The sequence below is a fragment of the Stylophora pistillata genome, chromosome 14, assembly GCF_964205215.1.
Source record: "Stylophora pistillata chromosome 14, jaStyPist1.2, whole genome shotgun sequence".
NCBI classification, from domain to species: Eukaryota; Metazoa; Cnidaria; class Anthozoa; order Scleractinia; family Pocilloporidae; genus Stylophora; species Stylophora pistillata.
The window spans coordinates 22051723-22072350 of NC_142532.1; the positions used below are offsets into that span (position 1 = coordinate 22051723).

Here is a 20628-nt window from a genome sequence, read left to right on the forward strand (position 1 = left end):
TGCTTTCAGTCTGACAGGTAACTTGTGAACCATTGAAGTACAGAGCCAGAGCTCTGCATTTTCAAACCTATGCATCTCTGTAACATGCACATGACTAAAATATAGAACACTTTTTTTATTTCTTCTACCAAGCTTTCATGCCGTGGTTTATTGGTTCTTCACTTAATTTCAGATTCGATTGTGTTGAAACTTTCGATCTATTCGTAGTCACTCTGAAACCCTCTAAACACCGGCCGCGAGAAATAGAAAAAAAAAAAGGTCTGGAAATAGTTCGCACGCGTACTCAGAGGAGCACTCTGGAAATCGTTCTGTAAATATTTCAGCCTCTGATTGGTTCAAATTTCTGTTTCTCGTTACCTTAGCAACAGTAAGGCTGATAGTCATTAGCGTGGTTGCCGTTTTGTCTTGCGACAGTCTCAGGTCATTTCACCCAACAGAAAAGGTTCTTTTGATCTCGGCGACATTCACTTTATAGAGCTAGTTGATCGCAAAACCGTTTATATCGAGATAAAGGTAGGTCTCATCAGTTTACCTATTTATTCCTTTCGTTCATTTGCTGTTTATGGTAAAAGAATGTTCGCATTTCATCGGTTTAAAATCAAAGTGAATGAAATCACCATCTGTTACAATAATTTCTAAACGATTCATCAGTATTTGTTATTTGATTCTGCGACTTCGTAAGTTTTCACACCTATATACATTTTCGCGCACCAAAAGAAAGAATTTCTAATCTTGAATCATACGGTGTACGTGTTAACAAAAGTGAACACTTTCAGCGAAACATCTTAAATGTGGGGCTAAGCAATTCACTTTCCTTTGGGATAAACCTAATGAAAATAATCATTGAATTTAGGTTTATCTAAGTCAGTCTTCATCGAAAGCTGATATATCAGTTTCCAATTAGATATTAGGATTTATATTTTTAATCACGATAGTGTTGCAGTATTGAGATTACGTAACTTTTAAAAATGTCGCGTTTACAGGTTTTAGGCAGTTGGAAGTTTTGAGTTGCTATTTAGTGGAATTTTTCGGATGTTGTTGGTGTTTACCGTGGTTACAGTCAGTTTACCGTTTCACCATGTTACGAATAAACGTGCTTGCTCGATTTCTGTCTTAGCCTCCGAACACTAATGCTTTTATTTCCTCACTGTTTAACTGAAAGTTATTTGCGTGTGCTCTAATGAATACTTTACTTTCCCGTCTATTTTAAGAATTGAACTAAATAAACAGCCCCGAGGCAGGAACATCAGAACTTGCAAAGTCTTCGCTAATGTTTAATTCTTGTGTAAACTTCTGGCGCTAGAAACTCTCTGTCAGTGAAATTGTCAAACGCCTCTTTGCGGAGAACGTGAAGAGGTCAATGTCTGTACGCTGAAATATGTCATTCTCTGTCAAGTATTGACAGCAATACAGATATTAAGAGCCAGTCAGCCTACTCAGGGGGTATTTTTGATAAAGGCAGCCGCTTTTAAACTCTACTTTTATGGCTACTGTAAGGGCAATTTATGGCACACGTGGCCGACGTGTTTTGATTCGGGAAGATAAAAGAAGCCTTTAAAGTTGGCGCTTGGCTGTCTGCTGTAAGATCCATTATTATCCAACTACACCTAGAAGAGTACAAATAGCACCATAGACGAGTACAAATATAACGTGATATTTGTACTCGTCTATTGTAGTACCGATGAATAATTAAACAATAGAGTGTTTCTGTCGATGAACTATCGGCTGATAGTTGCCCCGCGGAAATTTGATGTACTTAAAACAAATATTTGCCCTCGAAGCTTTGCTTCTCGGGCAAATATGCTAGTTTTAAGAACATCAAATTTCCAAGGGGCAACTATCAGACAGATAGTTCCGAGACATAAACACTTTATTGTTTTTATTGTTCACCACTAAATTTTCTTCCGCGCCTACAGCTTGTCACAAATGTCAATAATTCGCAACCGCTTTGTCCATCGGGGCGGAGGAAATGTTCCCTCAACGGAATTAATTATTAACGGACAATAGGAAAACTTTGATTGACACTTAGGAACAATTTACACTTTGATTGGTTTTAGTTTCCTGTCTAGTTATAGCACGTTTAGAAAAAATGTGAATCAGCCGCTTACCAGATACAGGAGTTTAAGTTCACCGAGTTCGGTAATTCAAGCCGCAGTTTCAGTTCAGCAGTTCAGAGTTTATGGAAACCCGCCACAGAAATCGAATGAAATGGACCACTGACGAGTCGAAAACTTTAGAAGTTTACGGAAACGACCGTATATCGGATAATCAACGGTTTATTGATATAACTATTCGATCTGAAATCAACAAATTTCACAACAGTTATTTGTGGTATTCACCTACGTTGAGATCCTACCTTGGCTAAATAATACGTTATACCTGTCAGAATTGAAAAGTCACTGTTTTTCTGATCTGCCTAACTTCGCGGCCGTCAAACTATTCAAAACATTTCACGGATGAGTACTATCAATCCAGGTATTTTCCGCCGACAGGCACTATCCATCCGGGTATTTTCCGCGGGCGGGCACTTTATGGGCTGATAGTGTCTCTCCACGGATGAACACTATCGCGTCACGCGATCGATTGAAACCAATAAGAACCGGAGAAAATTTAGAGGTGAACTATAAAGGCTGATAGTTTCTAAAGAAACTGTTTGGCGCTGCGTCGGTGGGGGTAACGAAATAATTTGAATATATCAACAAAGTTGAAATGATAAATTGGCCACCGTTACGGTTATAAAAGCTGACGTTTCGAGCTTTAGCCCTTCGTCATTCGCTCCGATAACACTTAATTTTAGTCACGCGCGTTATCGTCGTGGAGATGAATGAGCCAAGCGCTTGAGTGTCTGTGTATAAAATTCGTGCAACATGCCCTGACATCCGTTCCGTGTTTTAGGATTTGGGGTCATTTTCTGCCGCTCCATGTTTTAGGAGTTGGATCATTTTCCGCCAATATACCGTTCCACCGTTCCTGCTATAAGGGTCGTACTCTTTTTCCTAGCCTTTCTTCCCAATACGCAGGCGTGGCCGGGCTAGTTTTCAGGTGACGACGAAGAACAGCGTGTTTGCGTTGAAAGTTTGAATGTTTGAATTGAAGGATTGCGTATTGGAAATGACGAGTATCATGTTCGCACTGAATAATTGAATGTTTGGAAATGGAGTTCGAATATTTGAAGCGATGAATAGGGTTACCAAATTAAACAACTGGATGTCTCCATAGTCGAACAGCAGATCTGACCTAAAAGATTAAGCGTTGGAATGGAAGAATTGCCGGTTTGAATTGAAGAGTGGATGTTTGAATTGCAGAACGATTGTTTCAAAATGAAGTATTGCGTGTTTCTGTGGATAAAAAGCCTGTTTAAACTGGCGAATGGTGTATTTGAATTGACGAGTAGAAGGCTTGCGGTAAAGAATTGCATATTGGAATAGAAGGATAGCATTTTTACTTGCGGAACTGACTATTTTGAATTGCGAGATTGAAAATTTGAAGTGCACAATAGCATGTTTGAATTAGACGACTGAATGTTTGGGTAGTAGAAAAACATTTTTAAAACGAAGGATTGCACGTTTGAATAGAAAAACAGTACCACTGAATCGAAGAAATAATGCTTTGAATTGAAACAATGAATGTTTCAGTAAAAAAATAGCGTATCTGAATTGTCAAACAAGAAGTTTGAATAGAAAAATAGCAAGTCTGACACGAGGTTTTGAATTTTGACACTAAAAACGCGCCATACGTGTAAGGGCTAGTGACGTATTGCTAAGCAACGAATTGGCGAATCAGATAGAGTAGAGGCTTATCACTTAAAACAAAGGCTTAAATTTAGCGTTCATTACACAAAAACTAGTTGAGCTACAACTAAATTAATGTGTAAATATGAAAGCCGGGTGGATTGATCCAAACACATAGCTCTGTTTCGACTCAGAAGAACCATGGAGCTGTGAAATTCCGAGCAATCGATTGGTAAACCTCACTTTCTAATGGTATTAAACGCCTATTAACAAATGGTAAACACTTCAGCGTAACACAGCGGTCAAATGATTATGCATGCGCACTTGGGATCGATAATTTGTTATTGCAAGCATGGAGAATCTAGGTGAGACGTAATTTTACGCAGTTTCTAAGGAAAGTTTGAAGTTTCTAAGGCTGAGACTTACACACATTGTTTTTCCAGACTAAACCCATATTGTGGTAATTAACACCCTCGTCCTTTTTTTAAGTTTCCACCGCGGCGTGATGAAGTCGTCCGTAAGCTTTTGCCGTGCTGAAAAAAGTTATTCTTTGTTGTGTTCATGGTGGAGTTATCGGTAAACACCGAGGGAAATATGTTAAAAAAGGAATAACCAGAGTCTTACAAGACATTTGCGACGATGGCAGGTCTGCGTTTACAGCGGAAAATATAATGAGAACGGCAAGGTTCTGTTATTTAGTTGCCCTCATCACCGAAACGAAGCAGTTAGGATACCTCACAATAAAATTAGACCAAGATTTACTAGTTTTCCAAAAAATACCTCTTTCACCTATCTCACGCATTAGAATTGTTAGGAATTTCACCTTTTCCTCCTTACTTTTTGCTAAACACGTGTTCATAAATCCCTCTTCTAGTTTTTCACTTATCGTGCATGCGCAGTGTTCCATCGCTGTGTTCCCACAGCAGACATTATTGAGTTATGGATTTTACGTAAAAGCAATCCTTATAGGGAAAGTTTGGTATTTCTGTAGAGAAAATAAACACCACAGCTGACATGGATAGAAAGCGAGTGAAAATAGAGATGGTGCATGTAATAAAATCATTTTATCGATGCATCAAAACGACGATTTTAAGATATGTGACTTACAGTTCACATTCTCTTCTTAATCAAACGCGACCACAGAGTGAGAGCACAGCGGCAAAATGAATGCGCATGCTCCACTACTTGAGCCATTGGAGTGTTTTAGGACTATCACTCTTCCTCTGCGAACAAAGCTGACACGCGTATTTCCGCTGACACAACAAAACATTTTTCTCCAGGTAGTTTCCTTTCTGAGGAGACCATGACATGAAGCGCTAAAGCGATAACAGGTGTAGGTGTGTATCATGGAGGCTCATCCCTAGTTTGGCTGCCTTTGTTGTATTGATAATACTTTTTAAGAATACTTTGAAGCTTTGTAGACCGGAACGGTTCAAGTTTAGAAGAAACAGGTGTGTATAACATGTATGTATGTATGTATGTATGTATAACGTGTGTCATTAAAAGTTCATAAAGAGGACGAGTTTTTAGGAATTCTTGCTTTAGTTTCTTAGTGCTATGCATATGCGTACCTGCCTTCTTCGAATTTAGAAAGAACATCGATGGAGTGCCCTTGATTTAGAAGAAAATAGAAAAATTTAGATACTACAAAAATGTAAATAGGCTGCTCCCCATGTAGAGAGGCAGAGGTCTCCAGCTGGTATTTTACCGATTGAGATCTGGGTGTGAGAAAGATAGGTTGGGTGGGGCACGACAAAGGTCACCTCAGTCCCCTCTCTTTCATGCAGAGAGCGTTTTCCGAGAGACTGATGAAATTTCAAAAAGCCTATCCTGATGAACATGACAGGACGGAAAATGCGTGCCCTGTAAGTACCTCCCGTTGTTCCATCAACGGGAGGGTGCTTGCAGTGGACGCATTTTCCGTCCTGTCATGATTGGGTGATCAACAATCTAGTTAAGCGTACACCACTATTTACGTATGTAATAACTGCAATACTTATTAAGGGACTCAAAATAACCTCGGGCAAGTTTCCTCATACCTTTAAAATCATTCATTTTATTTTCTCTTAACTAACTGAAAACAAAAGCAGCAGGTTGCTTATTAATAATTAGCTGCAATTAACCACACCTCATTTCCTGAACCAAAAAACAAAAAAGTATATATATACATATCTTAAACAATGCATACACGCGCATGACTAAACTATGAAATACTTCTTTTATTTTTTCTGCCAAGCTTTTACGTCGTTTGTAGTCAGCTGGTCGTTGTATTACTCACTGGAACATTATTTCAGTTTCGACTGCACTGAACCTTTCGATCTTTTCGTAGTTTTTCCCAAATCCTCTCAAACATGCAAAGACAGAAAAAAATCGAAAAAGGCCTGGAAATCGGTTGTACGCGTACTCGAGCGCGCTCGATCGCACGCGTACAATGGAAAATATTTTGTAAATAAAGCAGCCTCTGATTGGTTTGAAATATCTGTTTTTGTGTTTCCTTAGCGACAATTAGACAAATACTTATTATTAGCTCGATTGCTGTTTTGTTCTGCGACAGTTTTGGGTCATTTTAGCCCACTGGGAAGGCTGTTTTTCTCTATATCTCAACGACATTTATCAGTTGATCGCAAAAGGCGTTTATACGGATATCAAGGTAAAGATCATCACTTCAGCTCATTTTTCTATTGTCCATTTATTGTTCGCATCCAGAAGGTCGAGTTTCATCGGTTTGAAAGCTTGGCGAATGAACTCACCATCCGTTTTAATAATTTCTCAAAGAATCATCAGCATCTTTGTTTGACTTTGCGGCTTTGTAATTTACAATACCTCTGCGATGAACATTTTCTCGCGCTTAAACTAAGGCATAGCGAGGAATGCTACAATCTGAATCATGCGGTGTTGAGAAAAGTAAAGACTTTCAGGAAGACATATCAAATGAGAGGCTTAGCAATTCCTTTTTCTCTAGGATAGATTTGATAAACATAATCATTGATGTTAGGTTTATCTACAGACCTTTCACATCCCCGAATACGATTGGATATCAGTTTCAAACTGTAAATATCAAGATCTATTCTGAAAATTGTTAGGATGGAAAAAGTTTTCCGATCATTTTCTTAGCACTGGGAGAGATTTAACAAGTGAAATTTTGCACCTAAAATAAAACCGATTTCACACAACTGTGAAATTCTAACGCTTTAAGAATGAATCTGCCACTGCGTCGACAAAAAGCCTCCCGTTCGTATTTTAAATAAAATTTCGTGTTTGGTCAGAAGCCGGTTCGTTTGATTTTGATCAACTGTCAGCGCGAAGAAAGGAAGGCGCGCTTTCGTCTCGCTATAGGGGAATCCTTATTTACAACATTTGCCTCATTAGCATGAGCAATTCAGTTTCTGATGGAGCTAAAAATAATTCAGTTCTGAATATCGAAAGGTCAAAGTACGATTAACTCGGCCAATGAATACGAGCCTGATGCATTGAATACTTTTTGTGCTACACGGTTTTAAAAACTCAAAATTTTACATAGAATGTTTGAGCTCATTAGCGCTTTTGCCACCCAGAAATCTTGCAGTTTTTGATGGACTATTTGTCCTTGAATATTACACCCAAAGAGCTGAAAATTTCACCATGTACTAAGGTTTTCTAGCTCTTTAGCTGCATGAAGTCAATTTGTATCTAACATGCTTCCTTCTTCACGCAAAGCCGTATGAAATTGAGCTAAAATGTAAACAATGGCGTCAGCATGAATCCGCCTATTGACTGACATTTAATTACGACCGATGGATTATTTTTATTTTTGGGATCATTTCTTTTTCATCTTGATTTTTTATTTATTTATTTTTTCGATTCTTTATTTTTCTGGTGTAATGAAAGAGTAAAAGAGACTGGAATTTAGCCGCAGAAATCCCGTCAACTATACCTTTGTCTTTCATTTATACCTTATTATAGGAATATAACGAAGCATGTTAATAACGCGAAGAAAATTTACGCGTCATAAAATTAACGCGAATTTTCCAAAAGTTATGCTTACATACATTTAATTAACGCGAATTTCCGTGCGGTATGTTGCATAATTAAGACGTGAATTTAATATTTTTCGCACTCGTTTCGTTAGAAAACAACAACGGCCAACAACAAAATTTGCTCTCTATTTCCGGTAAAAAACATAAGAAATGAAATGAGATGACAAAAATGCGATAGACATTTTGCGCAAGAAAGTTGAAGAAGTGAGTTATCCCCTCAGAGAAGACGATCGCTACACTGATGAATCTAAGGACGTTTTGAACTTAATATTAAAGGATGATGCGTCAACCGACTCTGACGGTGACGTAGAGGAATTGTGGCTTTGCTTATAATAAAGGTGTCTTTAAATAACGATGCTTTTAATTAACGTCATTTTAATTAACAATGAGGTAATTTAAGATATATAAAATTAACGCGAATTTTTGAAATTCGCGTTAATTACATGCATTGTTAATTTCCTATAATAAGGTACTTACAAAGGTTCGCTTAATGCGGTATTGCCATCACAAAAGCTAGCTCTAGGTTAATCTTGTCGGGATCGCCAGCAGCTGTTACACTTCTTGTGGTGTATGCAAAACTGGTGGCATCAGTTTATTTGACCACATTCGCAGGAAAATTAATTGATTAATTCATTCATTTTGACCTATCTTTTGTTCCAATCTGAAATTGTCTTCATAAGCATATCAGCATGACAGGAATGAAGCAGATCGTCGTAATTGAATTTCCAAAGTTCCAGATAACACTGTGCTCGATCCGTGCTAACGATCACGCAAAACTTTTGGCATCAACTCATTTGATCGCCTTAATCGGCTTTAGAATTTATTTCTATTGCTTCATCCGTTCAAAATTAATTTTTTTTTTCATTAGCATATCAGTATGGCAAATATTGCGAAATGACCCGAGAGCTAAATTACGTCAATCTGGTCTTGACCTGGTTACACGAATAAGGACTGGAAACGAGCTCAAAGTCTACTGGCGAAGGCGGTGAAAGAAAAAAAAACAGGCGCATCTCGAAACTGAGGCTGCAAGTGGGCTGTCGACAACTTCCGCTTTTTTGAATGTTTCGTGCCAAGCCACAATTGGAATTTGATTGATGCGCCTTGTGAATAGAGATAAATACTGTCTCGAAGCAGGGTCGTTAGCTATTTACTGCGTTGCGCATAGCATGCTGAAATTCTTGCATATAAATTAGCAGGGACAGGAACAGCAATTCAAATGTTTGACTTGAATCCTCGAAGAGAACCCGAATTAATTAATAATTAATAAAGACAGCCGAAAAATGGTTGACTTAACAAAAGCTCAGTTCGATTTGCGTATTGCTACAAAATCCATTTATACAAAATCCATCTTGATAAAGTACTAGGTGATAGTTACTAAAGTAAAGTAATTAGGTGATATTTATGATAATATACTAGGTGGTAATGTACTAGGTGATAATTTTGATGAAGCAAGCGTTGAATGTTGAGAAATAAATATTAATTTTTACATGCGTCAATGACATTTGTTCTTCTTAAAAATGAATAATGTCGCAATCTCCGTCATGAAACTTAAACAAAAAAAACTGAATGCAAAAGCGCTGTTAGCGAAAGAGGGAAACTTAAAAGATTTTGTTCTTCGAGATGTTATTGAGTGAAAAATATACTCTTTACATTGGTTCATCAAGGTCTAATCTACAGAAACAAACTCGACATATCCAAAGGGCTAAGTAAATATTACAGGTGCCTCAAATAATTTCCTAAGGGCCCATCAGCAAATCAATATTCAGTGCAGTTCTAATAAGTTTATTAAATATAACACCTGCAAGGAGCTTAACTCATGCATTGGTGTTGCTTGTAATCACGAAGTCAACGCTTCTCAGAAAATTGCATCAAAGTATTCAGTTTTGAGGTAAACCATGATAGTCTTCTTTGTGAGTTTTTCACATCCTTTTTCTGATAGGTGAAGAACTATTTTAAAATTGACTGGCGCAGTTTTTTGGGTGGCAAATAGCTTCCTCTAACTAAATTGCACAACCATTTTTTACAACGTAATTTCAATATTCATGTTTATCAAACATTTTCATGAGGGGGAGCGGCTAATTTCACGATCAGTTTCTCGACCAACGGTGTTAAAAAGATCTCGTGGCTGAGTAAGAACATACGCAGAGTTTATCAGCACCTTAAGCATTCTGCGTATTTTAACATTGGTAATATCGAATGAAAACACAGCCTTAGAGAAAGCTGCTTTCATGGAAGCAAAACGGCAAAGATGTGTCACAGTTTTAAGAGTGTGTAAAGTAGTACAGTTACATGGTTTGGAAAGTTTCAAGGCTGGGTCTTTACTGATGTGGTACTTGTAAGTAATACAAGATCCGAATGAATTGAACATTCATGGCGTGATCCAAATAAATGAAATGATTTATTGTGTCTATACTGGCACCCCCAGTGGAAAATCTTAGAGTTCTTAGTGCAGCGTTTTCCCGGCTATTTCAATTGTCAGTTAGACTTTTCATAATTGTTAATTGTGAATATAACCTAATGCCAGCCTGAGTGCACAATTGGTACCTTTTGGAGCCTTATTACGCAAGACAAATTCTTCCTTAGGGCTGACGTCACCAGAATTGATTTCATCAGTCAAATTAATTGAGAATTTACAAGACCATTTGTAATTCTTTCTGTGTTGGTAAACTTCACAACTTCCTACTCACATCCACTCGGAAAAATATGCCTCTTGGTCACGATATTAAACTGTTATTCTTTGTATATTTTATCATCAGTTAATTGCAATTCTCTTCGCTTTCGCTCTGACAGATGACTTTCCCTCACCGCTTGAAGTTTGCATTATCTTTAATATGTTGCATGCAACATGCATATGGTACATCAGTAATCTCTTCAAATGCATCAGTAAAAGCGTCCACGACGGTGGCGACAAGTTCACCTACGACAACAAACAAAATCGCATCAACAACACATACTACCACCACATTAACAACATCTAATGCCGCAACATCCTCAATGGTTGTAAATACAACGTCTAGAGGAAGGACGCACACCGCAGGAACACCAATGACGACGACAACAACATCGGCCGCTCCAGCCACAGTAGCATTACCCTCAACAACTCACATTGCAACCAAATTGTCAAGTGCTTATGCTCACACTACAAGTACGTCTGTCATAACATCAACTTCCATGTCCACCATGCGAAATGGTAAGAGACATTTTTGTATTCTTAAATATTAAAGACAACAGAATGGAAATTTAACAGGATGAGGAAAGTTTCTCAACAACATTTTTTTTTTAAATTTCCAGTTTTTTCTCTTACATTCTTCTTTTTCCGCGTTTCGTTCTCCATATCATTTCAATTTTCATTTTTTTTGTTTCTGTGTAAAAATGTCGGCATCAGTACCTTTTCCAATATTAAAATTCTGTATATCAATCAACTGTGGTCGGGTGTTTCACTAAATAACAATTTCATAGCTGCTCGTCACTTGACGAGGAGGCCTAGTTAAGAGAATAGCTGGCCCCTGTCTCCCATGGGATTCGTGATAACAGGTCGGTTACCAAGATAAGACAAGATAAGATAAGATAATTTATTTAATGTCAAAAAAAATACAGAGGGTGGTCTCCCAATCCCCCGAGCCAGACGCTCATGATGAAAGTGTTTGACAAAAAGCTAGAATTGTAATAGCTAAAATAGTAATAAAACCAATTGAATTAGGAATAATATATATCTATAAAATCAAGTCAAAGGCAACCACTGCATTGACAGCCGATAAAATTTAACTTAGTTAAAAGTATGCGTCAGATACATTTTTTATATCAGACGGTAACTGGTTCCAAATACATGAGATCATATACGCATATGAGCCATGAAGGAATCTGCTATTACATGAAGTTTGTACTACGTTTAGACCACTACTAAGATTATATGGTGTAAATCGAGGTTTGAATAAATTGGGTATATGGTCTGGACCATTCTCCCTAAAACATTTAAAAAATATCATGAAAGATTGTTCTATACTTCTATTTTCTAATGTATTCATACTGCCATCCTAAGGATTGATAATCAGTACTTTTCCCCATATTCATTATAGTTCGAAGACCATAATGGTTCGTATCTTCCTGTTTCTTGTTAAGTGTTTTACTTATACCCATAAGTAAAGAGTTGCAGTATTCAAAGTGTGATAATATAAAACTCTTGAAAAGAAGTAATATGGTATTTGCCGGTACTAAGCGCTTGAGGCTGCGAAGTGCGCCTATCTTAGAATATACTTTCTTCAACATGATATTTATATTGTTACCGTAACCTGGGTTCGCTAACACAGAACGCGAGGAACACTTGATTTTTCAGATTTTAATATCGTCCGCGAGCCACACACACTTACAATCTGCTCTGCTCTCGACCACATGGCATGCCCCAAATATGGAGCTACCATATTTGGGCACTATGTCACACAACAGTCCGTTACAATATGTTCTTTAAGAGATAATCAGTTGTTATGTAAACATATTCGAAGGATCTTTAAGTGGTCTTTAATGTCAACGGGAGTGCCAGCAAACTCTACGTCATATCGATAGGATGAGTTCCCAAGGATCATCGCGCCTGGGTCTTGTCCTCGTTGACCTGTAAATAGAGACCTTTAGATTCGACGACGACTTCGAGGACGAGTGCGAGTTTTGGCCGCGGGGAGGCTGGCACTATTGACTGGCACTCGTACGCGCTCTCGTCAAATTGCAACATTTAGATGTCGCAACGAGTGCGAGTTTTTTGTTTACTTAGTTTCGTGCGCAATGTTAGGTCTCCTATGCCTGTTTTAACCCTAAAAAAAATACCTTTTTTGCCAAGGACATCACAGACTGGGTTATCTCTAAGCTCTAAGCTGTTCATAAAAACTAAGGTTAAAGAATTATCAAAAACTCACCTTTGCAAACTCGTCGTAGAGAGAACGACCTCTGCGAGAAATCTCGTAGTCGACGACAAGCCGGCGACGAGTTGACAGACTTGCGTGACGGCGTGGTGGCTGGTGCGCATGCTCAGTATGCGCGCGCGGAAAATCTCGTTCTCGTCCTCGAAGTAGTCGTCGAATCTAAAGGTCTCTAATAGTTAGAGAGAAACCAGGAAGATAGTCTTCCCATGTCTTGGTTTGATAAGTGTTGAAGAACAATTGGGCTGTGATCCGCCGTAAATTGGGTTGTATTGTCTGCATAGAGGCGGAGGGAAGAAACGGTCACAGTTTCGTTTATGTCGTTCATAAAAATGTTAAATAGTAAAGGACTGAGGAGACTTCCCTGTGGAACGCCACATCGTACCGGTGACCAGCTAGAGCACTTGTTGTTGCATATCATCCTTTGCTTGCGGCCATGCAGATATGATCTTAAGAGTTGAATAGCCGGTTCCTGAACGCCATAAGCCTTTACTTTTGCAAACAGTAAGTTATGGAATATACAGTCAAAAGCCTTGGACAAATCGATGGCAATCACACCCACCTTCTTCTTTTCGTCAAGGGCGCTTCTCCAATCATCCGTCAGTTTGATCAGCGCCGTAGCGCATGAGTGTCCCTTGAGGATGCCTGGCATGTTAGATAAAAATGTAGGTGCGAAAGAGGCATACAGCTGATCAAACATTACATTTTCAAACAGTTTGGAGATTGCTGGAAGGACATTGACCGCTGACCTGTCGATAGTTGTTCTTGTTGTTCTTGTTTCTGTAGATATGAGTGACATTACTAATTTTGCAATCACTTGGAAGAGTACTTGTGCGAATACAATAGTTAATCAGACTTGTCAGAGGTGTAGCCAGGGCTGCGGCAGATAGTTTCAGAATCTTCGGAGAAAGGCCATCATGGCCAGTAGCTTTCTTAGCATTTAACTTAAGTAAGTTGTCTACTATGACTTCCGTTTTAATTTCCGTGAAAGCTTAAGTAAAATCAAGTAGGTACGGCTTGTTCTTTATTGCTGCAATGCTGGGATGGTCACTAAAATCCTCTTCTGTGAGATTCAAGACTGATTCCTGTATTCTTGGACTTGCAAAGAAATCATTTAGGACAGCGCTCGGATTAGATATTACTTGCTCATTGTCCAAAAGGCGGATGTCAGCAGAGCCTGATCGATATTCGATTTGCTATTTATAACATAACCAAAGTAAAGCGCGCGCTCTGATTGGTCAATTTAGCGTCCCCTATTTGCCCATGGGTGTACGCTGCTGACGTGAGCAAATGCAAAGACTATTTTTCCGCGCGCGATTGTTTTGTCTGGTCACGTAAGATCTTTTAAATAAAAGGAAACTCTTTAGCTACAATGTATCAATGTCATGTTATAAAACAAATGGTAAACACCACAGCGTACACTATTGAGTTATGGATACACTTGGGAGGTTTGCTAAGCACTTAAGAAGCTAGAGACGCTCTCGGCTATCGCCTCGAGCGACTCTTACGCTTCTTTCGTGCTCAGCAACCTCCCACGTGCATCCATAATTCAATAGCGTACACTGTGGTGTTTACCATTTGTTAATTGGGAGGAGTGGTTTCATCATTTTCCAGAATAGACCAGTGGATGGTGTTGTTGAGGCCGTATCAACACAGAAATCCTTTATTGCCCTTCTCTTCATTGCTGTGACTGAGTTTCTTTGTTTCCTATATTTAGACCAATTTAAATCTGTTGGTACACGGCGAAACTTCTTGTAGAGTCGATTTCGTGTTCGAATCTGCTTTTGAATGGTCGGGGCTGACCCACGGCAATTGGTTGTTGCCAAGCTGTATTTGTTTCACAGGTGCATGTTCGTCGAGGACTTGTTTGAGCAGGCCGGACCAATGAGACCATATATCGTCGATGTTTTCGAAGATGTAAGAGCAGTTCATGGAACGTTTCTTAATCGGAGAGAAATGCATTTTGATCCAAATTCTTTATAGATCTAAAATCTGTTTTAGTCGCTTTAGGTCTTGGCAACTTTTGTTTCTTCACAACAAATATCAAATCGTGATCACTAATCCCAACTTGCAAAAATCCGCTTGTTGCCAATCTCTCAGGGTGTGATGTTGGAACAATGTCAAACAATGTGGTTGAACGATTAGTTGTTCTCGTAGCCTCGTGAAGAACGTTCGTTAAGAAAAATTGTTCCATGAAATTGGTCAGATCTTTATTAGGGCCATTTAAATTATCAGGGGATTCAAGCATGTTCATATTAAAGTCTCCGATAAACATGATTTCTTTACGTTTGACGTACATTCTCTCAGCTGCTGACGCACAGGCTGGAATAAAATCCGTGATTTTACATTTCTCAAGAGAGCGGTAACAGGAATGTATCAGAAACCCATTATTTGCATATCCCTTTACGTCTAAACAAATTGATTCAACTCCTTCTGTCTCAAAATTAATCTGACGGTGGACCATTACGTTCGATCTGATATAAACGAGTGGCCACCTCCTCCTCTTTTTCTGTCCCGTCGAATAATACGATATTGCGGGTGGGCAAATAAAGAAGAAGAGGTAGTCCCATCAATCTTGCTTTCAGTGATAAAGAAGATATCAAGGGGAAGATACGATGAATCTTTATTCGTATTTGTCGACGCAGACGAAATAAAAAAAAAGCCTTTGACTTGCAGTGAATTATAGTATGGCAGGAGGATTAATAGCAATAGGGAAGATAAACACGAACTGCAAACTTAGATCTGTAAAGTAGCTGCTATGATTAACAATACTCTGTAAATTCATTTCGCATTATTTTTACAGCGTCTTTCAGCATAGGGTCAGGGACTCACTACTCGCCACTAGATTGCAAATCTTGCAGCATTGGAGGGACAATCACAGTGACCATGTCATGTAACATCAAGATAAATGGTAGCGACGAGAAATGTGATGGGTACAAGTTCAACAAAACCAGCTGTGATTACGTTTCTTTGGGCGATAGAGGGTACCCCTGTGCTGAGGTGAAAATGAATTACGCAGACTATGTGGAAAAAAAGGTGACCGTTCCAAGAAAATGTGGTGAAGTCTGCCCAGCCTCTGGCTCAGGTTGGTTTAAGTCTAACTCTAAAACAAATTGTTTCAAATGATTCATTTGAAGACTCGGAGATGTTGCAGTATAATCTACCCCGACAGTAAAAGAAAATACATATGGTGCACGATCCTCGCAGTAGATAGCGCTATTTAAGCAATAAATAGCTTAAATAGCGCTATCTACTGCGAGGATCGTGCACCATATGTATCTAATACCGCAGTTCAAAATATATGAACTTCATATATTTCATTGTATCTGAGTAAAAGAAAAATTACATGACGCAACTGGAACGCTTTTCGATTGAGTGTCGTACAACCAAAACCAGAGCAATCACAACAACCAGTCAGAAGAAAGAAAAATGTCCTTAAGAGCCAATAAGAACTCAAAGAAAAACCAACCAAATTGTCTAACGCGCGGGAAAACGTGGGCGACCAAGTTGTGATTAGTTTTTTAATTAGCGTTACATCTCATTGGTTAAGAGAGTGGCGCGAGTATTCTGGAACAATCACAGAGCGAAGTAAAGCAGAACCCAACGCAATTTCGAATTACTTTTGACACTCAGTTCAAATGTGCTATATCTTATAAAGCAAAACGTTTTTTTCAATTATACTTTTCTGGGTAACTATTCCAAGGAAGTGACTACTTAACTTGACTCCTTTACTGACTTAACCTTCAGTCAGCGCTGATACAAACTCACGTCAAACCGACTGCTATCTCGAAATCTTGTCTGAAACTCTGACTGTAGGCAGGCTTCCTTCAGTTGAAAGGAGATTACAGCAGCTCTAGGTAGCTTCTTCAAGAAGTCGGTCTTTGCCGACAACAGAAACCTCTCTATTCGGTGACTGACCCCCATCTCACATTAACATGTCATTCTAAAAGGTACCGGAAACTTCAAAACTATTTTTCTTGTAGCAGTGCATCATTATTGCATTGAGTATAAAATATTCTAGAAAGGTACAGAGTGTTACTCTGACTATGATTATATGAATATTATATTTGTAAATTGTGGATTAATAACTGAATATGAAAGTGATCTTCGCAGTTATGAACACTTAATTTAATCAGTAATGAAAATATGGCCTGAAAAAAATTCAGGCCAGCACGGGAGTTGAACCATAACCTATGGTGTTCTAGTGCAGTACTCTCCACAAGAGAAATTCCTAAATTTAACAAAAATCTGTCCTTTTTTTATAGTGTTGTATCCACACGTCTTGTTCATTTTTGCATCTGGCCTCGTTGTCGGAATGTAAGTACTTATCACTTACTCGAGCTTTTATTAAAACCCATTGTAAGTTCTTCGATCAACGTAACAACTGTTTGACATCATTAAGTCAATGTAATCTTAATAAGCAATTTTACCACAGAAACTTTCATTTGCTTCAGCTGTTCATTTGTCCGCAAGAGCTATTTCTGATAAAGAAGATTAACAAACTTTACTCGTCACATTTCCATGCATCTCAAAGAAAATCCAATTTTCTTTAAAAATCTAAAAAGGCTTCGTCCATCTTGACGGTCATGACGTCACGTCTCGTATATCATAATAGAATTGTAACACAGGTAGCCCAGCTTGTGGAAAGAAGTAGGACATGGCTTGTATGGGTGCTAAATCTTTGTATTTTTTTTGTAGGTTATCACAGACTCTGTGATCCATTGGCCTTGAAAAACCTGAAGTTTCCAGCAATAAAAATTAACGTTATTTCAGTTTTCCAGGAGTAAAGACATAGAAAAATTATAATTGTATTTCACGGAAGTTTAATAGATGCAAGCCAAGGGATTTTATAAACAATCTTTGGAGTGAAAATTTTTCTGTAGAAAACTGAGATACCACGACTGATAGGGATGGAAATCGAGTGTAGATGGAGATAGTGCAATCAAATCTTTTTATCGATGTATAAATACTTCAAAACGACGATGGTAAGAAATGTTCACACTATCTTCTCGATCAAATGCGACTATAGAGCGTGGACACAGTGGAAAAATGAGTGCGCATGCTTGTAACTCGCGAGAAATTTACGCGTGCGAAGGAATGGGAACGACAATATTTCCATAGTAACACTATCGAGGCAAAATGGCAGCATTTTTCAAAATTCTCATTGTTTGTTTTCAATTCGTGGGGGATAAACCCAAATCAAAACAGATAAGGTTGCTGTTTTCAGGAAAGCTGTTGTCAAACCTCACATGTCTTACTCAAAGAAAAAAAGTTTTCGGTAACAGGTGTGAATTTAGTGACTGAAGTTGAGCAGCCATAACATGGCTAAGAATTTCGTAGCGCCGCCTGTTATCGCTGTAGCGCTTCTGGCCATCTCCTTCAGTAGGCAAACCCCCCGGAGAAAAAGTTTGTTGTCTCGGCTGAAAAACCCGCGTCAGCTTATGTTTGCAATACAAGAACCGTTACCCCTAAAACCTCAAATAATTCGAGTAGCAGAGCATGCACACTCATTTTGCCGCTGTGTTCTGTTGTGTCTACAGTGAGTATCATGAGCTGCTCGTGCGCAGTTCAGCTACCTTTGAAGCTAGCTATTCAGCTCCTTTTAAAGTTTTATTGAAAGGTTCAACTTTGTAAAGAAATATGTTTGTATAGCCAGGGAGTGTATCAATTTATCATTAAAAGTGTATAAAGGGGAGAAGTTTTTGGAATCCTTGCTTATAAGTCTAGTGATATGAGCACTCGACTTCCTTAAATTTAGGAAGAGATTTGACAGGAGAACCCACGACGAGGAGGATTAAAACAGCCCCCTTCAGAAGCGTCCCCTGAAGGCCCTGCTAAGCTGTCGTTGTTGAGATCCTCCATACTAGTAGTACTAGAGCTTCTTTTTAATTGACTATGCGCTTTTTCTTTTTTGCCAAACTGAACAGAACTCCTTAAACTTCCTATCTCCTGAGGATTACCGCTCCTGGCACGCTTGCGCAGTGTAGGAAACTTCAATTCAGAAAAATAAAGTCTCGGAGAAGAGTCTGACTCGTAATTATTTGAGTTTCTAGCAGCTGAGACGAGTTTAAACTGTGGCGCTTATTTGAGGCATCGTCTACCATGCACTGAGCCAAGCTTAATAAGTTACTGCCGCCGGAGTTCCTGACCAAAATAGTTCGTGTAAGAACACTTGGAGTGCTGGGTAAACCACTGGTCTTCGCGGTGTTGGTAATCGGCTCAGGTATTGTCAAACCTATGCATCTCCGAAACACGCACATGACTAAAATATAAAACACTTTCTTTTATTTCTTCTGCCAAGCTTTCATGCATTGGTTTATCAGTTATTCACTTCATTTCCGATTCGAATGCGTTGAAAATTTCGATTTTTTCGCAGTCACTCCGAAACCCTCTAAACACCGGCAAAAATAGAAGAAAAAAATTTTAAAAAAATGCCTGGAAATAGTTCACACACGTACTCAGAGGAGTAAGTAGTTTCTCTCTGGATATCGTTCTGTAAATATTCCAGCCTCTGATTGGTTTGAAATTTCTGTTTCTCGTTACCTTAGCGACAATAAGACTACTAGTCATCAGCCCAATTACTGTTTTGTTTTGCGACAGTTTCAGGGTATTTTACCCAACACTGAAGGCTTTTCTGATCTCGACGACACTCACTTTATAGAGCCGGTTGATCGCAAAAACGTTCATATGGAGATGAAGGTATGTATCTTCAGTTTATCTATTTATTGCTATCATTCATTTGCTGTTTATGGTAAAAGAAAGTTCGCACTGCATCGGTTTGAAATCGAAGTGAATGACCTCACCATCTGTTTTAATAATTTCTCAACGACTTATCAGTATTCGTTATTTGATTCTGCGACTTTGTAAGTTTTCACACCTATGTACATTTTCGCGCACCAAAACAGACTTCCCAATCTTGAATCATACGGTGTACATGTTAACAAAAGTGAACACTTTCAGCGGAACATCTTAAATGCGAGGCTAAGCAATTCATTTTCCTTTAGGATAAATCTAACAGATATAATCATTGATTTTAGGTTTATCTAAGCCAGTTTTCATCACCGAATGATGATATAGCAGTTTCAAACTAGATATTACGACCGATATTCTTAATCACAATAGTGTTGTTGTTTTTGAGATTGCGTGTGCAAGTTTAAGGCAGTTGGGAATTTTGAGTTGTTTTTCAGTGGAATTTTTCGTATGCTGTTGGTCTTTACCTTGGTTGCCGTTAGTTTACCGTTTTACCTTGTTACGAATGAACGTGCTTGGTCGATTTCCATCTCCGCTTCCCAACACTAACGCTTTTATTTCTTCACTGTTTAAAATTTTATCTGCATGTGCCCTAATGATTATTTTACTTTCCCGTCTATTTTACGAATTGAAATAAACAGCCCCGAGGCAGGAACTTGATAAGAACTTGTAAAGTCTCCGCTAATGTTTAATTTATTGTGTAAACTTCCTCGCGTTAGAAGCTTTCTGCCAGTGAAACTGTCAAACGCCTGTTTTCGGAGAACGCGAAGAGGGCGATGTCTCTACGCTGAAATATGCCATTCTCTGTCAAGTAATTACAGCAAAGCTGATATTAAGAGTAATCCAGCCTACATTTTCAATAAATGCGGTCACTTTTGAACTCTGTCCCTATGGCGACTGTAAGGGCAATTAATCGAACATTTAGCCGACGCTTTTTGATTCGTGAAGATAAAAGACGCCCTTAAAGTCGGCGCTGGGCTGTCTGCTGCAAGACCCAATACTTTGCTTATATGAATACGAGCTCTAAAGGACGAGCTCTAAAGGACGAGCTCTATTATTATAATCCAGACCTGCTCTTTCTCATAAACAGACCGAGTCGTTATGTCTGTAGCTTGAGGCTGTTTACCTTTTAGCTCCACCCGAGAATAAACTTATCGGTTTCCTTCCCATTTTATTAAAATTGAACGAAAGAGGAACACGAAAGCTAGGAAAACAAAAACTTGT

At 38.7% G+C, this 20628-nt stretch overlaps 2 protein-coding genes, 1 long non-coding RNA gene and 1 pseudogene across 8 annotated transcripts in view; 2 read left to right on the plus strand and 2 right to left on the minus strand.

The window, feature by feature from the left end:
• LOC148717072 (uncharacterized) overlaps positions 1-20628 on the plus strand; it is a 29148-nt gene that overhangs the window by 2521 nt on the left and 5999 nt on the right. Inside the window, exon 1 of one of the 2 annotated variants that reach the window (XM_088745173.1) lies at positions 19215-19353. The exons of the other annotated variant lie outside the window; for it this stretch is intronic. Coding sequence (XP_088601299.1) covers positions 19342-19353 — 12 coding nt within the window. The 5' untranslated portion in view covers positions 19215-19341. Of the gene's footprint in view, positions 1-19214; positions 19354-20628 lie in introns of those variants that run through there. 2 annotated transcript variants of the gene reach the window in all.
• Positions 369-18352, plus strand: LOC111318997 (uncharacterized). Of its 4 annotated transcripts, none has more exons than XM_088745186.1 (5): positions 369-513; positions 10538-10937; positions 15458-15739; positions 16920-16971; positions 17353-18352. In XM_088745186.1, the coding sequence occupies exons 2-5, from the start codon at positions 10538-10540 to the stop codon at positions 17369-17371; spliced, it is 753 nt and encodes a 250-aa protein (XP_088601312.1). In that variant the 5' UTR covers positions 369-513; the 3' UTR covers positions 17372-18352. The 4 variants fall into 4 exon arrangements, with proteins under 4 accessions (XP_088601312.1, XP_088601311.1, XP_088601310.1 ...); XM_088745185.1 differs by lacking the exon at positions 369-513 and adding an exon at positions 4658-5182; XM_088745184.1 differs by lacking the exon at positions 369-513 and adding an exon at positions 6230-6381.
• Positions 11816-14953, minus strand: LOC148717073 (uncharacterized; annotated as a pseudogene).
• On the minus strand, positions 15254-20313 carry LOC148717074 (uncharacterized). 2 transcript variants are annotated; one of them, XR_015995373.1, is made up of 2 exons: positions 19900-20313; positions 15254-15757 (listed from the first exon to the last, which is right to left on the minus strand). It is a non-coding gene; the product is annotated as an uncharacterized LOC148717074 (long non-coding RNA). The 2 variants fall into 2 exon arrangements; XR_015995374.1 differs by having other exon boundaries at positions 19872-20313.

Bases quoted from the DNA above. Each gene is read 5' to 3' on its own strand.
- LOC111318997 (XM_088745186.1), top strand. From the start codon at position 10,538: ATGACTTTCCCTCACCGCTTGAAGTTTGCATTATCTTTAATATGTTGC. The intron at 10,938-15,457 runs GTAAGAGACATT...TTATTTTTACAG, and splicing joins CATGTCCACCATGCGAAATG to CGTCTTTCAGCATAGGGTCA. The intron at 15,740-16,919 runs GTTGGTTTAAGT...CTTTTTTTATAG, and splicing joins CTGCCCAGCCTCTGGCTCAG to TGTTGTATCCACACGTCTTG.